Below are 24561 nucleotides of genomic sequence, written 5' to 3'. Positions count from 1 at the left end.
GTTTGTTTATGGCCAATGGCTAATTTTTAGTGCTTTTAACTCAGGTCTGGGTGTTCCTGATTACCATCTGTAAACTTTGTGCGATACATCTCATGGTCTCGACCGATGCATGGGTGAACAGCCCCAACCACCCCATCACGCCTGGCTCTGTCAATGGCACAAAGCCTGCTGCGAGTGCCCACAGCGTGGAGAGGGTCGACTTGTGCCAAAAAGGCAAATGCAGGCAATGATTAAACAACCAGGCAAAACTGGATTCATAAGAGGCCCTCAGAGGCACCAAACTCCAAGTGGCTTACTACTACTCAGAGAACCACAATTTTATAGCCCAGGCACAGCTTTCCTAACCAGAAAAATGGGAACCAGCCCCTAGAAATGACTGTCAGGAAAGAAATTGTAGTGTGAAAAAAAATGACACGCACAGCTGGAGTACCGGCTGTGCTCTAATTATGGGGATTTGGGCCAACTCAGCTCTTAGAAATGTCTTTTTACTTCCTGGCATTAATCTCCAAAAGAGGAATTTTTCTTCTCTGGAGCATGGTCCCTTCCCATCAAACCAGTTACCCAACAATTCCATTTTACTTCTATTGCTTAGGACACATTTGTCCACTGGTGATAACTGTAAGGCATTCTGCTCCTGATGTCATGGGGGTTGTTGGCAAAAATAGCCTTTTCTTTGCCTTTTTTCCCCTCTTGCTAGCAGACTCCATAGTCATTCTGAAGTGCAGAAAGCTGGGAGGAGTGTTCCCCCAGGGTAGAGCTGGAGATAAAAGGACTGTTTCATCTTATATTTGGCTCTGAAAAACGCTTCCGCTGTACGACAAACTAAATATTTTTCCCCTCCAGAGGAACCGTGCAAGTGCCACCGAACTGACGTGAAAGATTGATGTAAAATACTCCTTATTGTTCAAACTGCACGTGAAGGCCTGCTTTTTTCTCCACGGAAGGTGGGCACGAATACTTGTCCTCTCTTAAAAATAAGAAATAAAAAAAGACACTTATGGGGACATTGCTCTTAAGAATTGAGAGATTGTGGGGAGAACAAGTCCAGTCAGTGGGTGAGTCTGGAAGACCTGGATTCAACCTTTTCCTCTGAAAATCCTTCTCTGCAACTTCCTAAGTGACTTCAGCATGTCGTGGCATTGCTCTAGGCTCTGGTTTTCCAGCAATGAAGCAGCTCTCATAAAACGGGTTGTGGGGCTAAATACGTTTGGGGTGCTGGTAAGCCACAGAAACACGGTCACATCCAGGCTGTAGGCTCGTGCTCCTCCCTGCCTGGGACAGGTCTGCAAGCTTTGCGTTGCTCAGGGACTGATTGCAGGTGCAGGCTGTTACCAGCGTAGGGAATGACAGATAACTAATGTTGACAATTAACCAGAGCTGATACCCTCTTTGATTAATAGTTGTTCATGGTGAGCTAGGTGTGATGTATCAGTGCTTAATGAAGACTAATTAAAAGGAAAGAGAAGCAACCAGGATTAGCTCTGAGCAACTTAGAAACCTGATGCAGCCTCATGGTCCTTACTTTTAGCTGGTGATGTGAGCGTTTGTTGAAGCTTTTGTTTACCTGCTGTTCTGGGATGCTTGTCCTATGGACGGGGGCTTTCAGTCACACACCGTGATGAGGGAGCTGACCTTGCATCGTGAGCTGTCTGCACAGGCTGCATGGGAGCTTGGTGTTGTGGGCTTTGCTGTAGGGTCGAACAACCTTTCTCTGCAAGATGCTGCTTTCCAGAAAGAATAATAGCATGTTTCAGCTTTCCTCCAGGGACCTCTAGCACTGAAGGGACTGTAATCCTTCTGGTTTTGCAATGAGGGAGCCTGCGGCACGATGCCAGGCTTTGCTGCTGCCAGGCAGTGAGCTGGGCAGAGCCAAGGCTTTCTGCCTAGCTGTGCGGTACCGCAGCCGTGCTCCTGCCCTATGCCTGTGAAGCGGAGAACATGGGAGATGGAAGAACAAGGAGAGCTTGATACGGGTCTGCTGAAGCTCTGCTGGTATCTAGGAAGGGTTTCTGGAGCTTCTGGTGTTGGTGTGTGGAGCAAAGCCATGTTACCATCAAGTGTGCTGCAGCTTTGGGAGCAGCGAAGAGCTCTGCAGGTCTGTAGTGAAGCCAGGTGAGATGGGAACGTGAGTTATTCTGCCATTTAATCCACAGCCCATGGCGCGTAATAGCACTATCAGCCCTCCCCTGGGACCAAACGTGAATGTTCATTAAGAACATGTTGGCGTCTGTGGAGGGGTGATAATGCTCTGCTTCCTCCCGATGGCAGAAAATGGCTTGGTAACATGTTTTTGAAGAATATTTTGCAAGCAAGGGAGCTGTGCTTGCACAACAACGTACTTGAGTGACTTAGATGGCTCAGATATCTCTGCTTCCCTGGTTTTCAGGAAAGTATAAACATCTTTAAGGTATCTCCATTCCATCTAAAATACCTCCAAGCCACAGTGAATAAAAGATTTATTGCATAAATAATTGTGTGAGTTTTCCTGCTCGGATGTGATCTGTTGCAGGAGGTACATGTGCTGCCCAGCCCTTGCTGGAAGCTCCTTTTTTTGTTCTTTTCTACAGGTGGAAAGCGACTGCAGACAACTCCCCCTCCTCTCCAACAAATGAACCCCCACCCGTGCTTCACGTGGTAGGAAATGTCCTGCTTATTAGACACTGGAGAATCCACAGCCAGACTACATCCTGGGGAAACTTTCTAGAAACCCAGGTATGATGAGTTCTGCTGGTGGTGGAAATAGATGTTTTCTTTCCAAGAATTGAGGTATAAGACTGAATATGCAACCTTTAATTGCTCACTAGGAGAAGCCAAAGGAGGAAACATTTTTTGATCCAAAAGAACCAGGGGAGCCTTACCTCTTCCCCACTCTTGGCTGGAAAGCAGGCAGAGCAGAAGATAAAGTCTGCATTCCCCAAAGAGAGGTGACCATCAGGAAAAGTTATATTCTCCCACTGTTGTATTGCCTCAAAAGGACCTTCATCCAGAGGAGCAAAATGGAGGAAAATCAACACCTTTTCCGGTATTTTGTGCCAAATCCTAAATCCCTATTCATGCAAAACTTCTGCTGGCTCTCACAGTGTTTATTGTTCTTGTTTTAATTGAAGCAGAGGGATTAATGCAGCCCTGATTTCCTTCGCTGACTTCAATGAATTGAGCTTGAGTGTGGGCCGGGAACTGGGCCTGGTGTTAGGAGAAGGCTTCATTTTATTTTCTATATATTCGAGGCCCACCTTGAGGCCTTGCAAGTTCAGTCCTGAATGCTTGCCCAGGGCCTTAGTCCAGGTAGATGGTGAGATGGTGCTGGTGGAGCTGGGTATGGATCACCTCAGGATCAGTGCACTCCTCTGATGCTCTTATAAAACCCTGACATCCGTGAAGGCCATGAAGCCTTCCATCCCAGCATGATCTGATCTCTGTATGCCACCTAGGCAGGGATTTAATTTTTTCCTTGTGTGATCTGCAGGGAAAAATCATTTTAATTTCACTAACAACATGTTAATGAGATCTATAACATACAGAAGTGGGGAGAGGGAGAAACCATTGTTTCTGACTGCTTACCTGTGCTGCAGGACGTTTTGGCTGCTATCTCCTGATCTCTGCTGGCAGGGAAGCGGGAGTGTGTCTGGCAGCACAACCTCCGAGAAGAGGCTGTTATCTCAGCATCTTTCCTGCGGGACTGCTCGGCTGGTGTGTCGCCAGGTGAGTGAACATAAACCGGTCACTGTAAAATCCCTCTAACAACCCGATGGGATTGATGGGGAAGGAAAAGAGTGCTTGGCTTGTGAAAACAGCATCTGTCATCTGAGAACCAAGGTCAGTGCCGTGATCCTCGTTGTACAGCCAGGTAAAGGGAGTAGTGAATGGGATCTGGGGTGTCAGATCCTTGAAGCATATAAACTGGAGAGGAGCATTGGCAGCTCCTCCAGGATGTAGCTGGAGAAGTCCAGCATGTGGAAAGCATTGCTCTCTCCTGGGTGGGACTGAGCTGCCTGGGGAGCTCGGCGTTTCTTTTGTTGGTCCAATGGAACTTATAAACTTGCTGCAGTGCAAATCCAGGAGGAGTTGGGTCTTGCTGGGGGAATCATTGTCATACACCAGCAACTGTCGAAAGCCCATGCAAAGAACACACACCAAGACTGCAAATATTCTAATATAGGTTGCTGCAGAGCGCAGGAGCCCTGGTCATGGATGAGGACGGCCTGGTATAAGACTGTGCAAATACAGAAGCAATCAACAGTGCCCATCTGAGATGCAGCAAAGCCATCAAAACTTCCCTTTTTCTCCATCTCTTCTCCCTGCTAATTGCTTGGGTCCTGGGTGTCAGGCTGCTGCATCACCACGATGGCATGGATTGTTTGTTGTGTGGGCTCGTAAGAATTTAAATAAATAATTAAATCCTGTGCACACCCCTGAATTGTGTTATATAAAGTACCTTCATGATATTTTAAAGAAGAAACTGCACAGTGGCATGAAGGTGTCACTCCACACATCACCCAAACCTGTTCTCTTCCCCCACTCCCAGCAAGGGCATACTTGTGCAATTGCTTTCGTTTAAAAGCATTTAATGCACATGATGGTGGTAAGAACATGTTCTTCTGGGAGCGATGAGTGAAATGCACTCCTGAACAGCTGAACGATTTAATCCCAGGGAGTGCCTCATCTTTATGTTTATCTATTTGGTTGGTTGGTGTATGTGCGCGTGTTGTTGTTACTCTCTGACGTGGTTTCTAGGTATCACAGATTTTGTTTCCGTTTATTTTTTAACCTCACCACTGTTCCCCATAATTCAATGAAATCACACACCAGCTCTGGAGGCGTTTTAAAAAAAAAAATAGGGCAAGGTTTCTCCAAGCACCCAGATCCTGGCACTGTCTTAGCCCCTTGGCATGGGCAAACAATTGCAGGCAACTGAGCAGCTTGATCAGATAATGGCCCCCAGCTGGCATGCAGCTACTGCCCACCACTGCGTTTTGAGGCTGCTCTAACTGAAATGCCCTTTCGAGGTGTGGAGTCCAGCTCTCCCAAGCAACCCCAATGCAGTTTTTGTTGTTTTAACCCCATGTCCTGAAAGGGAAGGAGTGGTCAGCTTGAAAGGAAGAGAATGGAAATTTGGTCTCCCTCTGCGGTTAATGTAAGTACCTCAAACTGTTCCAAGACTCCCACCTTCAAGGGTGGTGAATGTAAAACCTCACCCAATACCTTTGGGAGTGTGAGAGGGGATCACCCTGGTACTGATGAGCTTAAAAGCCAAGGGATAATTGTCCCCACAAGGTGAAGCTTGGGGATGCCCACCCTGTGCCTGGGATGCTGGCAGGATGGGTGACAACAGTAGGGCAAAGCCCCTCAGGCACAAGTGGATTTTTTTCTTTTATCCTTTCAAAGCCCTTTTCATGCATGCCTGTTAGTCTCCCATCCTGGGACTGGACCTGGTGGCAGGATTTCGCATCAATAATCTGTGGATAATTCAGGAGCCTTGAAAGCCTGGAGTAAATTCCTGTTTTTCTATGTCTTTTTGAAGTTTATGGCAGAGCATTCATTGCCAGTGGGGCATATTCCCTCTTGGGAGTGGGGAAAACTCATTTGCAGTTGTGTATGTTGTTGCAGCAGACCCCTTAATTATCTCATCAGGCTTTCTTTACCTTGTTTTTGATGTGATTGAGTGTTCAGCAAAGTTGTTTTAATCCCTGTGAAATCCCCTGTGGATTTGACAGGGTGTGGCCTTGACAGATGTACTTTTATTGTTGAGTATTAAGGGTGAATGTGTGCAGGCAAACAGCCACCTTGCGTGGCCTAATGCTGAGGACACCGGATGGCTGCAGCGATGCTGTGCTCGAGCACCTGTGGCTCTCACCTGTACTTTCCCCTCCTAATATGTCTATGAGATTGGGAAAGGAAGGTGACCTAGAGAAAATGACCCTGGTAGGACTCTGGCATGTTTAAGAGCTTCCAGCATCAGCAGGAAAGCAGGGAACCAAGCTTGGATCAGCTTTTCTGATGGAGAAGGATGCTGAAGGACTTTGGTTTTGTTGTTCTCAGCTGGGCAGTTACCTCTGCATTCTCCATGGCAGAGATGAGATGGTTCAAGCCTTGCAGCCCACGGCTCTCCCAGCTTATTTTCCTGGCTGGGAAAAGGGACGCTGGTTTCCCAGAGCCCCATGAAAGCAGTCCGTGTTGGTGCTGGATTTTATCTGGGGCTGGACAGTGAGGGAAGACCAAGATACCCCTGGGAGCTCGGGAGTGGGAATGGCCCTGGTAGACAACAGGGTGCCGGGAGGGAGCTTGGTTTTCCTTCCGTGCTGCTTTTAATTTAGAGGGAGGCTGTTGTGGTAGGCAGTGCCATCTGTTTTTCTTTGAGGGTTTTTCCTCTTCCAGACACAGTATTTTTGCTCTTTGAAGCATCTTCAGCCTGGGCTGGAGCGTGTGGGGTCCTGCGTTATCCCACCAAGGAATCTGGTTTGTCTGGGGGCTGCGGCCAGAGTGAATCCCTCTGGGGTTTGTAGGAAAATGTGTGTCTCCTTTCTCCCCGTGATGCCATGCGTCACGTGGAGTTTCTGCTTCCAAGCCCTTGACCCCTTGGCTCATCCCGAGCTGGATGGTGACCGATGGCAGTGGCACCGTGAGCTGAGCATCGTGCTGCTTCCCTGTGCTCGGCCGCATCAGCGAGAACCTGACCTGCTGGCTTGAGTTTCTCTCCCTCGCTTCAGACCTGCCCAGTTTTATGCCTCTGCTCAGCCTCGAGGAGAATGAAAGCCCTTGAGGAGCTTGTGGTTAACAGGCACCTAATTGATTCTGAATAATCCTGACAAGTTTTTGCAGCCCTTGTGGTAATCGGCTCTCTTTCTGATTGAATAGCTTGGGCTAGGTCTGTATGGATGCCAGCTGTACATTGCTTGACTGCATTCTTTCATTTCCAGCTCATGCTTTTATTTTAACCCTTCCACTGCCCCTTTCTTTGCACAGCCTGTAAATTATGATTGATATATATATATATATATTATTTTTGAACCTCCTTGTAGGCAGCCTAGTCTTCATCTTCTCTAGGAGTGCTTTTTAGGGAGCCTGAAATATGTCTGTGTGTGTGGCAGGGTACACGGGTAACCCCATTTTTTTGCCTTCTTTATAGATTTGGCCAACAAATGCCAGATGTGATGCCTGCTCATGGAATGAAGAGCAGTAAAATAGCAGAGTTCACTTGGGAAGGATGTGAAAATGACTTGGAGGGGCTGGGGAAGCAGCCGGGGAGGATACAGCTCCTGGCACAGCTCCTGGTCTGGTGGAATCTCAGGACTTCCCCAAAATGTGCTTTCATTTTTGTGGGAGCGTGGTGCAAGCCCATTCTGCCAGCATCTCTCACCCATGGCAAGCCTGTCTGCGTCTGCCCATGTGTTCAGACGGGGTGTGCTCTGCGTGTGCCGTCTGCCCCGGGCAAACCTGTCTGTGTGAAGCACTTCACTAAGGAAAGGGGGAATTTTGTTCTCTCCTGTGGCTGGGGGGAGGGAAGTGGGGGTGTCTCCATCTGCCCGTGCCCTCCGGGCTGTAATCCCCCTCCCCACCTCTCCCAGGTACTGTCATTGGGGGGGCAAGCCCCCATTCACTCGGTGCCCCTTACTTTTAACGTGGAGACTCCCGGTTCAGCTCCCTGCTTCGTGGATTCAGTACAGCTACAATATTGCTTCTGTGGTGGGGGCTGTGTGGTGCTGGAGGTCTGCTGCCTCCCCCCCTGCCCCTCCAGGACACCTCCAAGCCCTCCCCGTGACCCCCAGCTGGGGCTGCCTGGGGAGCACAATGCACATGGGGCAAACAAGCCTCGTCCTCTCTATCCCGCTCTGTTCAAAGCCTGAAAAGGGTCACGAAGAAAGCCAGGGCTGTGCACGATTCCTCCCTCCTGCTCTTGTGTTACAGAGCTCGGCTCAAGGCTCTCTGCCCTGGTGAAGCATCCAGCCCCCTGCAATAGCCCTCAGTGCTCTGTGCCCAGCTGCAGCAGGGCCCACTGGTTGCTGCTGCTGCTCCCCAGCCCACGGTCGGCTCTGAGGTGCGGTGGTGGAGAGATGCTGCAGCAAAGCATCCTCTGCATCTCCCTCCCCTTTGCAATCCCAGCCCCGAGTTCAGCATCCCAGGGGCAGCTGCTTCCCACCCTGCGGCTGCCTCCCCAGCGCTGCGCTGTGCATCTTCCCCAGCGTGCATCCTCCCCATCACTGCCGGTGGCTGCTTGTCTCTGGTTTTGTCATTTTTAGCTCTTTCTTTCCCGGCTTCCCCCTGTGCTGCAGGCTGGGAATGGTACGGTCCTCCCTCCAGCTCCCGTTGCTCCGTGGATATTGCTAGAAGGTGAAGGCATCGGCACACGCTGCGGAGGCTGCAGCGGCTGCAGCCAGCCCCGAGACACCCGGGAGGGGAGGCAGCAGGGGCTCTGCGTGGAGGCTCCTGCTCAGCTACGGCCTTCTCCTTCTGCCAGCCTCACGCAGGGGCTGCCTGCAACCTTAGCGAGGCACCATGACCCAGGGCAAGGTAGGTGGGAGGCCAGCGCTGGGCTGATGGGTCGTCATGCGTGCAGAATTGCTGCGTGGCTGGGGGGGGTGACTGGGTTGGAGTGAGGGGGTTTAAGGGATAAAAGAATTGCTGGGGGGGGGGGCTGGGTACCAGTGGAAAGCCTGGTCTGGGGTGCACTGGTCCCTGTGTTGGGGGGTCGTTTTGGCAGAGAAAGGGGATGGAGGTGATTGTGGGGTTGGGGGCTGGTTTTCCTGCTGCTGGATGTGGAGCTCAGCCCTGCCATGGGAGCTGTGGCCGTTTCTTCCACCCATCCCGGATGCTGGGGACCTCTGCGGGGTTCTTGTGCTTTTCCATCCATGCTCCAGCACTTGGTACCTGCCTTTAGCACCTCCTGATATGGGGAGCTCTGGGTTTTGGGGTGCCCCAACGCTCTGCTTCCTGGGAGAGGGGGGGGCAATGCATCCTCTGCCAGCACAGTGCAGCATTGCCATGACAACGAGGCTGGAGGCTGCCTGGATGCAGGCAGTGCTGGCCCTCCTGCATCTCTTTGCTCATCTCAGGGGTCTTGGGTGCTCTTGGCTACCACGTCCCTGAGGGCAGAGGAGGTGGCACAGTTATCCTGAAGCAGCTGGGTCAGCTCGTGGTGTGCATCCTAGGATACTCTGAAGGGCTTGTTGCACCTTTTAAATTAAGACCTTTGTGCAGGGACTGTGCTGTCGGCCCCAGGGCTTGTTAGTCTGTCTCCTGCATTTTGCACTTTTTGGGTCCTGTGACCCAGGGGGATGCTGTCCCTGATGATGAGCTGGCACCTGCAGCAGGGACAGGGCACCAGGCTCATAGCTTATCCTGGGACAGCAAAGATACTGCTAGAAGGTTAAAGAGATAATGTTACAAGGAGAAGAAAGCTGTTGGATGTCCTGATATGGAGCTCAACCCTGCCATGGGAGCTGTGGCCATTGCTCTTTGCTGGGACTTCGTAGTCTGATAATGTGGGTTCCCAAATCCCTTAACTGCATCTCCAAATTGCGGAAGGCAGAGCGGCTGAGCCGCTAGATGGGCAGAGAGGAACAAGTTGGTTGGCAATTTCTGGGGTCTTGGAGAAACTCCCCCAAATGTGGTTGTAAGTGAAAATGAAGGAGCTGAGGTGGTGTGTGTGTGTTTTGTCTAGAAACTGCAAGTCTTTATTTTGAGGGGAAATTCAGTAACAAGTAGGCAGAAATGCAAAAAATGAGTTGGATGCTTTCCAGTGTTACACTTGAGCCTGAGGCACGAGGACAGCTCTGGGCAAGGCTGCCTCTACCCTCAGACTTGCTTGGTTAGCTACAGTTTTTCATCCCCTTTGTCATGCTGAATGTTTTCTCATCTCTTCCTCCATCAGTCAGAGGATTCTTGCTCCTGGGGGTGTGGAGATGGGTCCGACACCAAGAGCTGCTGGGTCTCCTCTCTCTGGTTCCTGGGACCAAATGGAGGAGCCCCAGACCTCTGCCCACGCCTTTCTGGGTTCCCATTGCAGGGCTGTTTCTGTGCCATTTTATAGTCTAATCTCATTTTTATTTATTTATTTATTTATTTTTCCCACATTTCTGTGCAGCTGTCTGTGAACAACAAGCCCCCCAACCCTGAGGGACAAGGGGAGAAGAAGGACAATGCCACGGCTCCACCAGCCCCTCCGACCTACGAGGAGGCGACAGCAGGAGAGGGGATGAAGGCCAGCGCTTACCCTCCTCCCCCATCGGTCCCGCTCCACCCCAGCTGGGCTTACGTCGACCCCAGTAAGTCCTGTGGCTGTACCCAGGGTGAGCCCCTTGCAAAGAGGGGAGAGGGCTGCAGAGATTGCGCTGGGGCTTGTAAAGGAGAGAGGAGCCAGGGACGTGGCAGCCAGTGTGAGCCATGGTAGAGCTCACTGTAGAGTTATGGCTATTAGCTATACATATAATTAAATAATAATATTAAAGGCCAGATTGCCAAAGCACTAAACCATGCTGCCTTCCAGATATGGGACTAAACCCCTGTGCTTTATCCCTTTCCAGTATGGGGATGGTGAAATCCTGGCTCCCAGCTTGCCGCACTGGGCAGTGCCAGCTCCCAGGGCTGGGGAGCATCCTGGTGTGGTGCCCCCAGCTCTGCAGGCTGCAGCCCCCCCCTTCCAGCTCCTGCTTCTTTCACAGAAGCTGCTGAAGCGGCAGAATTGACATTGTGGCATCAGTGATGTCTGGCTGCTGCGGGCGGGTGTTCAGAGCCAGCGGAGGTTAAAACCCCGCTGGACTCGGAGGCTGAATTGTTCCAGCATCGGTTTGCATGGCCACGAGCATGACCCCTGGGCAAACAAGAAGCTTTTCTTCCTGGCTGCCACGTGCAGCCTCCGCTCGGGGCTGTGACAAGCGGACAAAGGTCCGGCTGTGCCCGATGCAGGGGAGCCAGGGGACGCAGGATGCAGCGGCTGGCAGGAGGGAATGAGCACGCGGGGCTGCTGGGGGCAACTGCTCTGTCAGCATGGCTTTAGCTGCAGAGAGTGCAGAAATTTAGGACCAGGGCCTTGAATTTGGCTTTGCTGGTGTCTGCAAGCCTGTCTTCAGTTTGTGTGGGCTTTGCCTCCATCTGCCCAAAGGATCCGAGTATCCCTGAGCTATAAAGCTTTGAGGAGGAGAGACATCTGCCAAACAGGCAGGGATATGAATGCATAGCTGGCGTAATCACACAAGCCTTGTTTCTATAGGAAACCCAGCTAGAAGTCTTAGTAACACAGGTGGGGGGATTTGCAAGAGAAGTAACATGGGAACAATGTGCTAAGATCATTCAGATCTTATCATCAGATGTGGTTTCAGGATTTAATTTTTTTCTTAAACATGAGGTTCAGGAGTGGGAGAAGGTTGCAAGAAACTCCAGCAACAAGAGCTTGTATCACAGAGCCCTCAGCACAGCAGAGGTGGGCTGTGTGCTGTGGTGGTTTTGGGGAAAGGCTCCCCCAGCAGCTGCACTGGAGTTCTTTCCCCTTGCTTAGGCTTGCTCACAAACTGGTCTGGCTGTGTGCATAGAAACTGGATTCAGGGATGGCCCTTCTGAAAAAGCTGGCTGAAATGAGCTTCTCCCAGAGAAGAGGGCACGCTCTTGACATAAAAAATGATGCAGACACAACCGAAGCTCAGGCAATTACGGAGCAGCGAGGGAATCCTCCTGCACCGGAGCTCCTGATGGGAATGACTGCGGTGCTGAGTCACAGCTCCTCTTGGGGGTGGTTTAATGTTCTGTGAAAGGTGAATGAGGAGACGGTACAAGACCTCTGTCATTAAAGAATTGCTGTTATTGTAGACAGGAATAAACCCTGGCATCCTTGTTGTGTTGGGGCTTGCAGAAGTATTTTCCCCCCTTTTTGTTCTTGGAGATGCTCCTAGTATGGTACAGGAATGAGAAGGGAACGGAGCACACCCCAGCACACCTCACTTTCATGGTGCAATAAGAAAAAAATAAAAATTGGGCCTCCTGAACTGTAATCGATCACTGGGGTCAAATTATTGTGGCTTGGGAGGGAGCCAGGCGATGGGAGCTGATCTCTGGCTTCTGCTTCAGGCACGAGCCCCAGCTATGGCAGCAGCGGGTACCCCGGGGACACGGAGATGCTCACGACCTTCAGCTGGGATGACAGGAACGTGCGCAGGGTGTTCATCAGGAAGGTAAGGGGCAAGAGCCCAGAGGAACCTGGCTGCTCTGGCCTGGGCTCCCCTGGACCACAGAGCTGCTCGGAGTTGGGTGGGCAGTGGGGAGCCTGCGGCTCGCCCATGGGCTGCCTCTCGTTCCAGGTTTATGCCATCCTGATGGTCCAGCTCTTGGTGACTCTCGTTATTGTGGCTTTCTTCACCTTCTGGTAAGTCTGGTGTAGCCGTAATGCTCGCTTTGTACCATGCATGATCTGCTCCTGTACGACCCATTACGCAGGGTAATTTCTGTTCTGTAGGTACGTGAATTATTTCAGGTACTGCAACATAAAAACAAGACTGAGGGGTCCCTGAGAGGTCCTTCTGCTATCTCCCCTGAGCAGGGCATCGTCCCTTCTGGGTGCCATCCCCAGCAGAGAGACCCGAGCTGCTTGCCCTTGCATTTAACTGCTGCTTCAGCCGTGCCCTGTGTCTTTTCTCTTTCGGGAGTTATCGATGCCATCAGAGCCCCAGCTAGAGGGACTGGGTTACCTGCCCTCGCAGAAGCGGATACTCCACGTTCGCGCAGCTAGCTCAGGTGGCTGAGCATTTTGGGCATGTGCAGCTCATGTTGCCTCCAGAATAAATAATGAATCACTGTCAGCCCGAGGAGCCGACCTCCTTAATCACTCCTTGGAGAAAGCAGCAGCCACGCCGCGAGCAAGTCCAACGGTGTCACTGATAACAGCAGGGCTGTCCTTCTGACCTGACAGCTGGAATTTCTTTTCAGGTGGCTGGTCTGCTGGGTAGAGTCCGCTGTGTTTTTGCACATATCCCCACTCTGTGTCACCCCGTGCACATTCCCGGGTTTAATTTAGCAGCAACCTGTGAAGTGATTGGCATTTTTATGCTCTGCTCAGTGTCCCTTTTCTGTCTTGCAGCGAACCGGTCAAGGGGTACATTCAGACACATTCTGCTTGGTACTGGGCTTCCTAGTGAGTATCTCTGTCTTCTCCTCTGGCTATACATGCTCTGAACAGCTCTGGATGTGGCTGTAGTGATGCAGAAATGCTTTCCAAACACTTTTGTGTCTTGCATTTGAGGAGTTACTCCAATTTGTTTGCAAGGCAAGCCAGGGAAATTCATGGATATTTTTGATTTGAGAACAGAAAAAGAAAACTTCACTTAAAAGAGTCTGAGACATGACATGGGCTGGATACCTCCAAATAATTGCCAAAAGAGGGCTTATTGCTCTACAAACCAGGGTCAAAGTAAATATATGAGTATTGCTTGCAGAGCAAACTGTGTAAAATGGAGGAGCTTCTAAGTAAGTTCTGCAGAAACCCAGATGTGAGAGCTGAAAATACACAGTGGGTACCTTCAAGGCTTCATTTCGCATCCTCCCATTGACAGCAAGGAGGTTGCCTGGGTTTGTACCACGTGTCTTGATAAGCAACAGATGAAGAAGGATGTGGGCAGTGTCAGGGTGGGTGCATTTGGAGATATCAGGGTGAGTCTGGCCCTGTTTCTGTCAGGGCTGTCACGCCAGACTCATCATCGGGGAGCAGCCTTTGGCACCCAGAATTTGGGATTCCATTCATTAGGCCAGCCTGGTCTGAAAGGTCAGAGAGGAGGCAGCTAGGCTGCACCTCCGTGTGCTAATATATTTGCAGTTGTGCTGTTTTCTGGATGCTGCTTGGGTTAGTGCTAATTAAGCAGGCAGAGAGCACAATGCAATTGCTTGTGAATGAGGTTCTGCGAACCTGGCTTTAATTAGTTCACACCCAAATCACGAAATGTGTCCAGGCCCGGAGATGAGACACCAGCTTATATAACTTAGAAAAAAAAAAAGACTTAAAATAGCAATAATAGAAGGCAACTGGCACCGGCATGCTTCTTTGACCTTAAAAGAAAATAATTTGCTCATCCTTGGCCAATTGGTAGATTGGAGAAGCAGTGCTGCCTTGCAGGGAGACAAGACCAAGGTCTATGCTTTTACCTTTGGGCTCATCTCTTGCTGCTTTCTGGCCAGTTAGCATTTACTTCTTCCTATCCTTTAGCAGGAGCTGGGGACAGGTCCTGTACCTGAGGGACTTAAATTCTGTCTGTCCCTTTCAGCAAGGCCACCCTTCCCTCTGTCCCCAGTTTCTCCAGTTGCTTTCCCTGGTCTGGGTCTGGATCTCCTCTGTGCAGAGACCTGACTTCTCCATCTACACCTCTGAATTAAAAGTAGGTGTCTTGGGGCTGCTCGGTGATGGCCCAGGGAGAATAAAGCAAGAGATGTTCGTATTGAGTGCAAAGGAGATGGATAACTGCAGCAGCTCTCCTTGCTCCCTACTTGTTTTCCATCTGCTGAGCTGTGCCCACTCCAGCTTTCCTGGTTTCCCTGTGGGAGAGCAATGCTCAGGTTTATCTTTGGTGCATTTATCATGGCCCGTGGGTTTTGCCGTCATGTTCATTTATTAGACCTAAGGTGAGTGGCTATCGTGCTGCCATCGGCATGCTTGGAAGCTGCTCTCCCCCCCCAGGCACAAGGGTGAAAGTAGGTGAGCAGGTTCCCACCATGCCGAACCCCATCAGCAGCGTGGAAAAACACCCGGGCTGCGTGACGGCCGGGGCAGGGGGAGACCATCCCTCAGCTCTGGGATTTTTGCTTTGCTGAAGTCGTGTGAGATAAATAACTTGTAGGTGACCTGGGGATGGCATGTGCAACAGCATGTTAGGCTCGGGTCTGTGAGCTTCAGTGTCCTCAGAGGATCCTTCTGGTGAGCTCTTCCTCCAGGGCTGGTGCGGTGGCACGGGACCAATTCCCTTCTCCGACCTCACCTTTCCCCTGACCTTAGGCAAGCCACTTAAACAAAGATTCATGGGGCTGCTGAAATCCCAGCAGGATGCCTCAAGCCCACCAAAGCCAGATGGGATGCCAGTGATGACAACGAGGGGCAGAGCTGAGCTGCCTCCAGTCAAGGGACTCACACAGCGAGGAATTACCAACAAGAAATGCCTCTGGCCAGTTAGCATTTACTGCATTTACTTTACTGGTGCTCCATCTACCCTGGCCCTGAACGCTACCCTTGCTCTGCTCCAAAACCATCCTTCAGGTTTTCCAAGGATGGTTGCGCTGTTAGGGACTGCCATAAGCACCGCAGGCAGCTTTGGGCAGAAAATGACTTCAGCAAGAGGCAGTTGTTGCCTTCCTCCCTACCCAGCCTTGACTTCTGGCACGGTGCTTGCATTTAAGCAGTGCAACAGAGCACTAAGACTTGTCATCTGGAGCCTTCTCTCCTGCTTCAATACACAACGCTTATGTCTTCATCCCTAATCTGCTTTTTTTTTCTCTTTGCAGTGCTGTTTTCTTTGTGACCTACTTGATTCTTGCTTGCTGCTCTGGACCCAGGTAAAATATTTTCTTTTTGGATTTAAAACAGCCCAGTGAAGTGAAGGATGAATGCCCTCATCTTGCTGCAAACATGACCAACATCACTGCAGAGAAGGGATGGGGTCGTGCTGGGGCAATGATGCAGGGCCGGAGGTGGCAGCTGTGCTTCCAGGCCTGATGCAGTTGGGAGTTGCTGCAACGCTGCACTAAAAGCTGAAGTCAAATTGTGACTGGAAGGGTTGATGTGTCGCTGCCCGAACTGTGCTGCTGCATTGCTCCAAATGTTCATTGTTAAATACCGCAGGGAATGGTTGTCTTTCGCTGGCACAGGGCACTGCTGGCTGCTTTGCTGCGATCTCAGGCGGGCATTTGCCCTCTTGGCCTCAGAGCACCCCGAATGCTCTCTCATTCCCAGCGGGGTGACTGTTCCCTTGCACCACCCCTGCCTTTTGCTGCGCAGGCCATTAATTACGTGGCACATCTTATGCAACCTGTTGTGGAGCGCTGCTGATGACCGCTGCCCTCTGCATCGCAGGGTTGACCAGCCCCTGTTTGTTCACTTGCAGGAGGTATTTCCCATGGAATCTGATCCTGCTGAGCATCTTCGTAAGTAGCACATCTGGACAGTGTCGGCCCTGCCCCAACAACCAGTGCGGGTTTCACAATGGCTCTAGGCAGGAGAGAAAAGAATCTGGGCTCTGAATTCCTGCAGAAAGCAGGAATTTAATCCTCCGATTGCCCCGTACTTGGGCTGAGGAGCTGTAATTGAACTAAAATGTGATAAGCAGGAAAGAAGGGAGCCTCTGTTTAAACCCTTCTTCACTGAGAGGGTGGTTGTACACTGGAACAGGCTCCCCAGGGAAGCAGTCACTGCCCCAAGCCTGTTGGAGTTCAAGAAGTGTTTGCACTGTGCACTTAGTCGCAGGGTCTGAAATGTTGGGTAGACCTCTGTGGTGCCAGGAGCTGGACTCAATGATCCTCGTGGGTCCCTTCCATCTCAGGATATTCTATGATAAAACAAAAGGCCTGCGGAGGCTGGTCAGCTGTGGGAGCTGGGGTAGGGTGCTGGAGGCCTGTGCAGGAGGGTGGAAGGATGGGGAAGGTGGGACTGCTCCCAGCGAGGAAAACCTGCCCTCATTTTAACCTGTCCTGCAGACGTTCATCACTGGAGGATTAGAAACTATGTGAAAATTGCTTCTCCCGGGCATCAGTTTGAGGTTTTGCTACCCCTGTAGTTATTGTTCCTGCAGTTGAGATATTTTATCTGCTGAGTCTCTTCCTGGGACACGAATGCAAGAATAATGTGTTTCTCTTTCCCTCCCAGACCCTCTCCATGGCTTATCTCACTGGGATGCTTTCCAGGTAGGCTGAGCACATGGTCCCTGGAGGTTTTCTGGTCCTGTGTCCTGGGCTTTTCTGTGGGAAAACTGCCTGGTTTCTGAAATAAAATGACTGCTTGATTTCTTTGGAGCTGTTCTGGTAGCCACGTGAAGTCACCACCTTCCCTTTTAAAAACACTTTTCAAAGAAGCTCTCTGAGAGCCATGGTGCCGCCCCTCCTCTGTCACCATTGGGGCAGAACAGGGTAGGTCTTGGCTGTGCTGAGTCCTGTGGGAGAGCACCAGAGAGCCAGGGACGAGGCAGTGCCTGCACAGATGGCTGTAGGGGACTGCCATAGACTGATCTCACCCCTCCTGACAAGCAGCACTCTACCAGATGGGGCTGGAGTGACACAAGGAGCTTATTTTCCAGCAGTTTCATTCTATTTTGTAGTCTACAGCTTGCTCCCTTTTGCTTGTTTTTACTGTTACAATCTGCTCACAAGATCAGCCCCGGTTCACGTGGGTCCCTGATGATGAGGCAGGCGAGCCAGTGGGTGTTGATGGATGTGTGCAGGGCACAAAGAAAGTGGTGGCTTCAGCAGCTCAGGGAAAATGCCAGTGATATCGCTCTGCAGTCAAACCAAAGGGAAGAGCAGGAGGCTGGCTCCTGGGGCTGAGCCTCGTGCTGTAACTGAAATCAGTGGGCAGACATACAAATATAATTTGTATATATAAGCTTGTCGTCTTTCTGCCTGTTCAAATCCTGCCCTGCAGATTTCCAAAACCCAACCCCATTCTTACAAGCATAGCCACAGAGTAACAGTGGCCACAGCCTTCTGATTTCTCATTGTGCTGCAATGACATTTGTCACTCTATTTTTATTACCTCCCAGTTTGAATCCTCCCCTTCTCCATCTGTCCACGGACAGAGACATTTTTATAGCAAGTCCTCATCTTAGCTGCTCATGAGTTCCCAGGAGGAACAGAGGTGCCCTCCTGCCTACCCTCTTCTATTTAAAGCAGGAGGAAAACCCATCTAGTGTTTTTGGGGTGTTTTCTATCTTTCCTTCCCTTTTGACACTAAGGATCATTGATAAGGTCAGTGTTGCTTGTACCCCAAGGACTCACGTTTTTCCTGTACACCCCCACGGAGTTTCTGCCTGTCTTGATCTCTCCTCCCATCCATCCCTTGGAAACCCTAGCAAAGTGGCTCTGCTGTTAATTTTGCAGTTACTATAATACCAAGTCGGTCCTTCTGTGTCTGGGGATCACGGCCCTGGTGTGTCTCTCTGTCACCATCTTCAGCTTCCAGACCAAGGTCAGTCTGTGCTGCTCAGTCCCTCTGGGAGAGGCAGTAAATGGGGTCAGGCAGTGCGAAGGGGCAGGTCTGTGGGGTTCAGGATGCAGAAGAGATCCGAGGGATGCTGGGGTGCAAAGTGAAGGTTACACAGATGCTGGAGTGAGGGATAAGTTGGGGTACAGATGGGGTGAGAAGATGCTAATGTATGGGGTAAGTTATGAGTGGGTGTTTTTTTTGGTTTGTTCTTTAGGATTAGGCTAGGATACATGAAGGCACTAACATAAATGTGCATGAAGGGCTTTTAGATATCAGGGATGAGATGGGTACAGAATTTGTGCCCACAGCAATAAAGGGGGTATGGTGGGTGTTTGGCTCTGCCATAGGGATGGGAGCTGGGCTACAGGACCTGAGATGGAGATGGAGGAATTGCCATCTGACAACAAGATGGGGGCAATGCTGGGGAGTCCCCCCCTGCAGGTGTGGGGGTCCCCCTCACTGCCTCTGCAGGGCCCCTGCCCTTGTAACGCAGCGCTCTTTGCCTCTGCAGTTTGACTTCACCTCCTACCAGGGCGTCCTCTTTGTGATGCTCATGGTGCTCTTCTTCGGTGGCATCATTCTGGCTGTGATTCTGCCCTACCAATACGTGAGTAACAACCCGCGTGCCTCCTTCCTCACCCAGTCCCCATCAGCATAAAGCCAGCAAACTCCAGGGCTCGTCTTCAGAGGGGTGTCCTGAAATGTGCAGAAACACCAGCAGAAATGGAAAGCCAGGTGGCTGTCGCCTGCCTGTTGTACAATCAGATAGCAGGCTGTAGGACAGCACTGGCCTGGGGCTTGAGGAAGTTTGCTTCTGTTCCTGCAGCTGTGGAGTGACCCCAAAGCAGGTTGCACCACCTGCTCGTGCCTCAGTTTCCCCTCCACTAAAGCCAGGGTGGTGAGCTGGCTGAAGTGCTGTCCTGCCCTGAATTTGAGCTAAGAACCCTGCTTTGTTTGGGGCAGGCCTTGGCCTCTGGACAATGCAGCAGTGAGCCTGTCTGGCCAGGCGTGGCTGTAGCCACGCTACCATGGGGCACGGTTCTGAGATGTTTAAATCTTGAGGCTCAAATTTCCCTGACAGAAATAAGCCTCTCTGGGGGGTGACTGAGACCCCAGGAAGAAGTCCAGACCATGACAACCACCTTGCTGCTCCTCCAGCTGCTGCCAGTCCCTCTTGCATGGGTCCAGCCCTTTCCTTTAGCCTCCCATGCCAGCATTCTGCATCCCCGCTCTTGGCTTGAACCCGGCATTGTCTGTGTCCAAGCGAAACCCTGGAGCTACTTGTGGCCACGCCTGATGGAGGGTTTGGTGTGGCAGCATGGAGCATCTGGTCTCCATCCAAGAGTCTCATTAGGTGAGTCGTCATTCAGGCAAGAGCTTGACAGACTCTGGAAGAGATCCTGATGAAAGAGGGAAGGTGTGTGGGGCTGTGGGCCACCATTAATCACCCTGAATGCCTGCTTGTACTGGTGACAGCAGCACCTGGCTTTGATCACGGCAGCCTTTAAGAGCCCTTCAAACCTCCTGCCCACCTCACCTGGCTCCTCTGGGGACTTGAGTCATAATCAATGGGCCAGACCTGCAGGAGATGCTCCTGCTGGTACCAGCCCTGGAGTTGACCTGACGATGCACAAATACATGAGCTGCTGCTTCCAAAACCAGAAGCTTGGTTTTGGGTTGTCTTGGCTTGGCATCCGTCTCCCCTCTTCCACAGACATGCGCATAAACCAGGTGGCGGTGCCAAGCCGCTGCCATTAAACTGTTGAGACAACTGCTCTTTATCTTGCAGCCTGTCAAGATAAGCATAGCTCGAGGCAGCTTGTAATGAGCTTGTCTATCTCGGGAGGCAGGCTGCGATCTCGGGGCTGAATCAGCCATCCATGTGGGCAACTTCTCTTGGAATGTGAGCAACATCTCCGTTAGCGCTGTAGGTTACTGTGCCACAGCAGGCAAGGGCTGGGATTTGGTCTTAATTTCAATGAATTTCCTGCTGTGACTCCAACAGATGAACACACTTCAGCTTTAATTAACATGCAAAACTTCGTCTGGCTCTTGGAAGCAATTGGTGTTTCTTCCGGTGGGATCAGCTCGGCTGGATAAATAAACACCTTCCAGGGCTGCTGCAAAATGCCTTTCCATCAGGGCTGAGTAAGAGGTTTCCACAGAGACTGCAGCTGCGTTGCAGTCGGCTGTTCAGAAACACAAGCACCTGGTCTGGAAGCTTATGAGGCAAATAGACATAAAGACCAGAGTGAGAGAGGAAACTGAGGCACAGCAACCTATCGCTGCCACAAAAAGGACAGCAATAGAAACTGGGTTGGAACTGGAAGTGGTGCAAATTCAGGGCTGTTAGAGCACTTTCCCTTACTTGTATCCTCCACGTGAGAGCTCAGCTCTCTGCTGTGTCAAGTCCTATCTAACCAGTACTCCTGCAGGCACTGACTGGTGGATTTGTTTCTCTAGGTCCCCTGGCTCCACGCGATCTATGCTCTGCTTGGTGCCATTATCTTTACCATGGTAAGTGAGGTGCTTGTCACAGGGCCTGGGAATGTACCGGCAGGAAAAATAAGCAAGTAAATGTGGAATAAATGCTTCTTGCCTTGAAGGGTGCCTAGGGAAGGGAGAAGAGTGAGTTTCAGGATTGCAGAGAGCTCCACAACCTCCAATGGCTCATGAGTAGCAATTACTGCAGTGACCTCAGCCTTGTCCTGGGAAGGTGCTGCTGTACGTGACGGTGCTGGTGCTGAGCATGGTGCGATTGGCAAACCCGTGCTGTAAGCGCAATACTAGGTGTGAGCAGCAGAAAGCATTGGAGGGGCAGGGCAAAAGGCAGATCCACAGTGGGAGCAGAGACCAAACTCTGACACAGCAGTAGGAGCCAGGCTGCAGTGCAAAAGGATGAAATGAGGCAGCAAAAGTGAGCAAAGGCAAGGCAAGGCTGGCTGGGTGGCAGGGGGTATGAACTTCCATAACAAATGAAGGAATTGGACAACAGAGACCGTGGTCTGGGATTAAGGGGCGTTAGGAAGGCTCATTGCAGGCAGGAAAAGCCCTGAAACAGGGCAGCTCCTCGACCTGAAGTTGAAAAGGTTTCATTCATTCCTTCACCTGCTCCCTGGCTCTCCCTCCTGTGAGCCTTTTCCCGGAGCATGTCCCGGCAGTGCCATGCTTGCCACTGGGGTGTGGACATTGTTTGGGAAGATGCTTGGCATTGCCCTGAGGTGGGGGTCAGGAGAAGGGCTGCCTTGGGGTTCAAGGCGGTGCACATTGGGCATGCTGTGAATAAGAACAGTTGGGCAATTTTATTTATTAGCTAATAAAGTCATTTCAAGCAAGCTTGGGTATTTCTTCTGTGATTCATGATTAGAGACTCTTCTGTAAAACACGAGGAGGCTAAACATCTTATTACCCTACAAACTTCTGCCAGAAACGCAGCTGGTGGGGCAAACTGCACACTTAAACTTAGGCACTTTTAAACAGCAGTTATGTCCCATAAAAATTGGCAGTGCTCTTGTTGAGGGTACAGTGAAGCAACTGGGAGAACTCCTTACAGCAAAGCACTTTTTGCTTCCCTGTGCCAAATCTACTTCTGACTGTCACTTGGTTTTCTCCTCTTTCTTCACAGTTCCTGGCTTTTGATACCCAGATGCTGATGGGGAACCGTCGGTACTCTCTGAGTCCAGAAGAATACATCTTTGGAGCTCTCAATATCTACCTGGACATCATCTACATCTTCTCCTTCTTCCTCCAGTTCTTTGGCTCCAGCCAGGAGTGAGGGCAGCAAGGCAGAATCTTCTCTTTGCTGGCAAGATGCAGATGTTTAAAAAAATATATTAAAAGCAAAAGAGGGTTTAAAAACAAAACCAACAACAAACCACCCTTTCTGGCCCACTAGCAGGCTCCATTCTATCAGCCGAGCAAAGCCCCTGGGTTCCTTTATGCAGCTTGTATATATGCTGTTAAGCCTTTGTGACCCAGACAGCAAAGCAGGGCTTAAGTGTTATGTCTGTCCTGCTCCCTCCACTCCTGCTGAGATCAAACCAGACCAGAGACTGGGAGGCATGAGACCAGGATCTTCTCTTCCCCAGAGGCTGTCAGAGTTGCCTGTGTCCTGCGCATCACGGGATGCTGAATTGCTGTGAACAGCTCTGCAAAGGGAAAATCATATTGAGGGAGGAGAGGTAGGGAATTTTGCTAGAATGCTGGCAGGAAACGCACCTGAAGGAAGGGAAAAAGCTAGGGGACCCCTGTTTCTCACCTGCATTCACTCAGAGCCTCATGGCCTCTGCAGAAAAATGTTCCAAGTAGTGCCTGCTTTTAGAAAGGCAGCGCATGGGATCACGTAGTCTGGGTGTCCCAGCAATCAGTCCTTCAGGTGCAAGGGAACCTGTTCAGGATGTTTGGCCTTTTTGAGGACATCCCTAATGTCCTGCAGAAATAATAATTCTGCATCCTTTGCAGCTGGCTGTGGGGCTGAGCCTGCATTTGCTTTCCTTCCCAGCGTGGGTCAGCAGGATCGTTGGCTGTGGGCTCAGCTCCCCAGCCCAGGAGATGTGTACATGTATGTCATTGTCTCGAACTGTGGCTCTTCACCTGGGAGGGTTGGGATCCCACGCGAGGATTACTGGCAGGGAATGGCAGAGAGCAGAGGAAAGAGGCTGAGTGTCAGAGCCCATGCAGGGCTAGGCACATCCTGACGGGGGAAATGGGTGGCTGAGATCCTGTGATCCATCCTAAGGATCTGCTGCCTTCACAAGTGGCTTGGTTGCTAGAGATTAAGTGGTTATTACCCAGAAACTGAGGCCAGGGTGCGTGCCTGTTGCTCAAAATGGGCCCATCTTTGTAGCAAACACCAATGTCGCCTCTTCCTCTTGCTCGAGCCATTTTCTGGCTTTGCTCCCCCAAACAGGGATGTCAAGGAAGGCAGTGGATGCCTCAGAGCGTGCAGGTAACTTTCCATCTTCCCCTTGCTCACATTCCCCTGTCTGGGGATTAGCTGGCTAATTTCTAACTGTAAAGCTCCAGGTGGAGATAAGAGGCCTTTTGCTCTTATTTAGAAAGCGATCCTTCCTGCTGATAGAAACCCGTATCTTCAATCTCCCTGGAATGCTGGTGCAAGTGCGTCACTGAGCTGCCTCTAGCGATCCCCGCGTGTTAGAGAAAGGCTATGCCAAAATGCTCCGTACTGCACATTCCTCCTCTGCTGCTGCCCTGCCTGTTACCCCTCACATGTTGCATCCTCCCGCTGCACGTGCTCCATGCCCTGAGCTGGGCAGAGGAACAGGAAAGTTACTGTGCAAAGTATAAATAAAACATGCTTCAACCCCTCAGCAGCTCCGCTGACCTTGTCTGTGACACAGGAGCAGAACTGATGCCTTCCACCTCCCCACTTAAAAAATAAAAGAGAAAAATTGTAGGGATAAAGAAGACAACTGGGATATCATTAAGTTCATGACGCCCTGTTTTCTGCAGTGCAGCATGGAGACAAAGCAAATTCTTTGGGTTGCTGAGCAGGCAGGATTGGGGTTAGGGCAGTGTGGGAGATGCACTAAAAATTTACAAAAATTGAGTTTAGAGAGGTGTTTTTTTCTTACTTGAACCCATGTAGGCACTTCCAAAATACCTTAGCAGCCTGGTTATGCAGCCTCTCTTGCTCTCAGCAAAAGGTCTGTAGGTATTTCTGCTTTCCAGCTTTTGAGGAAGGATTATGGCATTATGTGAAGAGTTCTGACGGAAGTATTCCTAAAACTCCTCCAAAGGAGCACAATCCAGGCCAGAGCTCTGCAGACACCTTTCTGCACTGGGACTTCTCCAAACCGGCCCTGCACACCTTGGACCTCTGTACGAGACCACAGATCTGCAGCCCACTCTGGATCTCTTACTCTTTTTCTTTTTGGTGTGGAGTAAACTCTGCTGCTGCCTGAGCTGCTGCTGCCTCCTGGCTTTCTGCTTCCCCATGGGAAAACCTTGCATGGCACCTGCTGCATCTCCAGGCCACCCAAGTGGGGATGGCTTGCTGCCCTCATGAGACCCTCTGCAGGGCTCCCTTCTTGCATGTGTCCTGGTTCCTCTTCTGTACTGACCCCACGGCTCGCAGCCCATCCATGCCAGGCCCACTGAGAGCACTCGGATTGAAGGTGGAAGTCCCCATGGGGCTAATGCAGGATTAGGGGTGAGACATAGGCACAGGCAGGTTTCTCCTGGGTTCCCGGACCCGCTGTGCAGGGGAGGTGCAGGGCTGCTTCACTTCCTCCATGTGGCTGACCCTTATCTGAGGTCTGCATCATCGTGACCCCAGCTCTGTAACCCTGTGATCCTTTTGTCCAGCCATTCTTATGATTTCATTGTAAATAGAATTTTGTATTTTCTCTGAACATTGCTAATAAATTGTTGCAAAACTGTTA

At 51.0% G+C, this 24561-nt stretch overlaps 2 protein-coding genes across 4 annotated transcripts; both read left to right on the top strand.

Annotated features, from left to right (window-relative positions):
• Nucleotides 1-1424: 1424 nt before the first annotated feature.
• Nucleotides 1425-8405, top strand: LOC139998546 (uncharacterized). 3 transcript variants are annotated; one of them, XM_072031906.1, is made up of 6 exons: nucleotides 1425-2112; nucleotides 2568-2712; nucleotides 2805-3022; nucleotides 3573-3702; nucleotides 7127-7271; nucleotides 8271-8405. In XM_072031906.1, the coding sequence occupies exons 1-5, from the start codon at nucleotides 1919-1921 to the stop codon at nucleotides 7178-7180; spliced, it is 741 nt and encodes a 246-aa protein (XP_071888007.1). In that variant the 5' UTR covers nucleotides 1425-1918; the 3' UTR covers nucleotides 7181-7271; nucleotides 8271-8405. The 3 variants fall into 3 exon arrangements, with proteins under 3 accessions (XP_071888007.1, XP_071888008.1, XP_027301365.3); XM_072031907.1 differs by lacking the exons at nucleotides 7127-7271; nucleotides 8271-8405 and adding an exon at nucleotides 4160-4409 and having other exon boundaries at nucleotides 3610-3702; XM_027445564.3 differs by lacking the exons at nucleotides 7127-7271; nucleotides 8271-8405 and adding an exon at nucleotides 4160-4409 and having other exon boundaries at nucleotides 1427-2112.
• On the top strand, nucleotides 8316-24561 carry FAIM2 (Fas apoptotic inhibitory molecule 2). The gene is made up of 12 exons (XM_038171588.2): nucleotides 8316-8508; nucleotides 10082-10262; nucleotides 12058-12161; nucleotides 12288-12352; nucleotides 13064-13117; nucleotides 15469-15519; nucleotides 16068-16107; nucleotides 16826-16863; nucleotides 18052-18139; nucleotides 18669-18764; nucleotides 20621-20674; nucleotides 21783-24561. The coding sequence occupies exons 1-12, from the start codon at nucleotides 8494-8496 to the stop codon at nucleotides 21930-21932; spliced, it is 936 nt and encodes a 311-aa protein (XP_038027516.2). The 5' UTR covers nucleotides 8316-8493; the 3' UTR covers nucleotides 21933-24561.

The sequence above is a fragment of the Anas platyrhynchos genome, chromosome 34 (assembly GCF_047663525.1).
Source record: "Anas platyrhynchos isolate ZD024472 breed Pekin duck chromosome 34, IASCAAS_PekinDuck_T2T, whole genome shotgun sequence".
Classification (NCBI taxonomy): Eukaryota; Metazoa; Chordata; class Aves; order Anseriformes; family Anatidae; genus Anas; species Anas platyrhynchos.
This window is presented reverse-complemented; position numbering and strand designations above follow the sequence as displayed.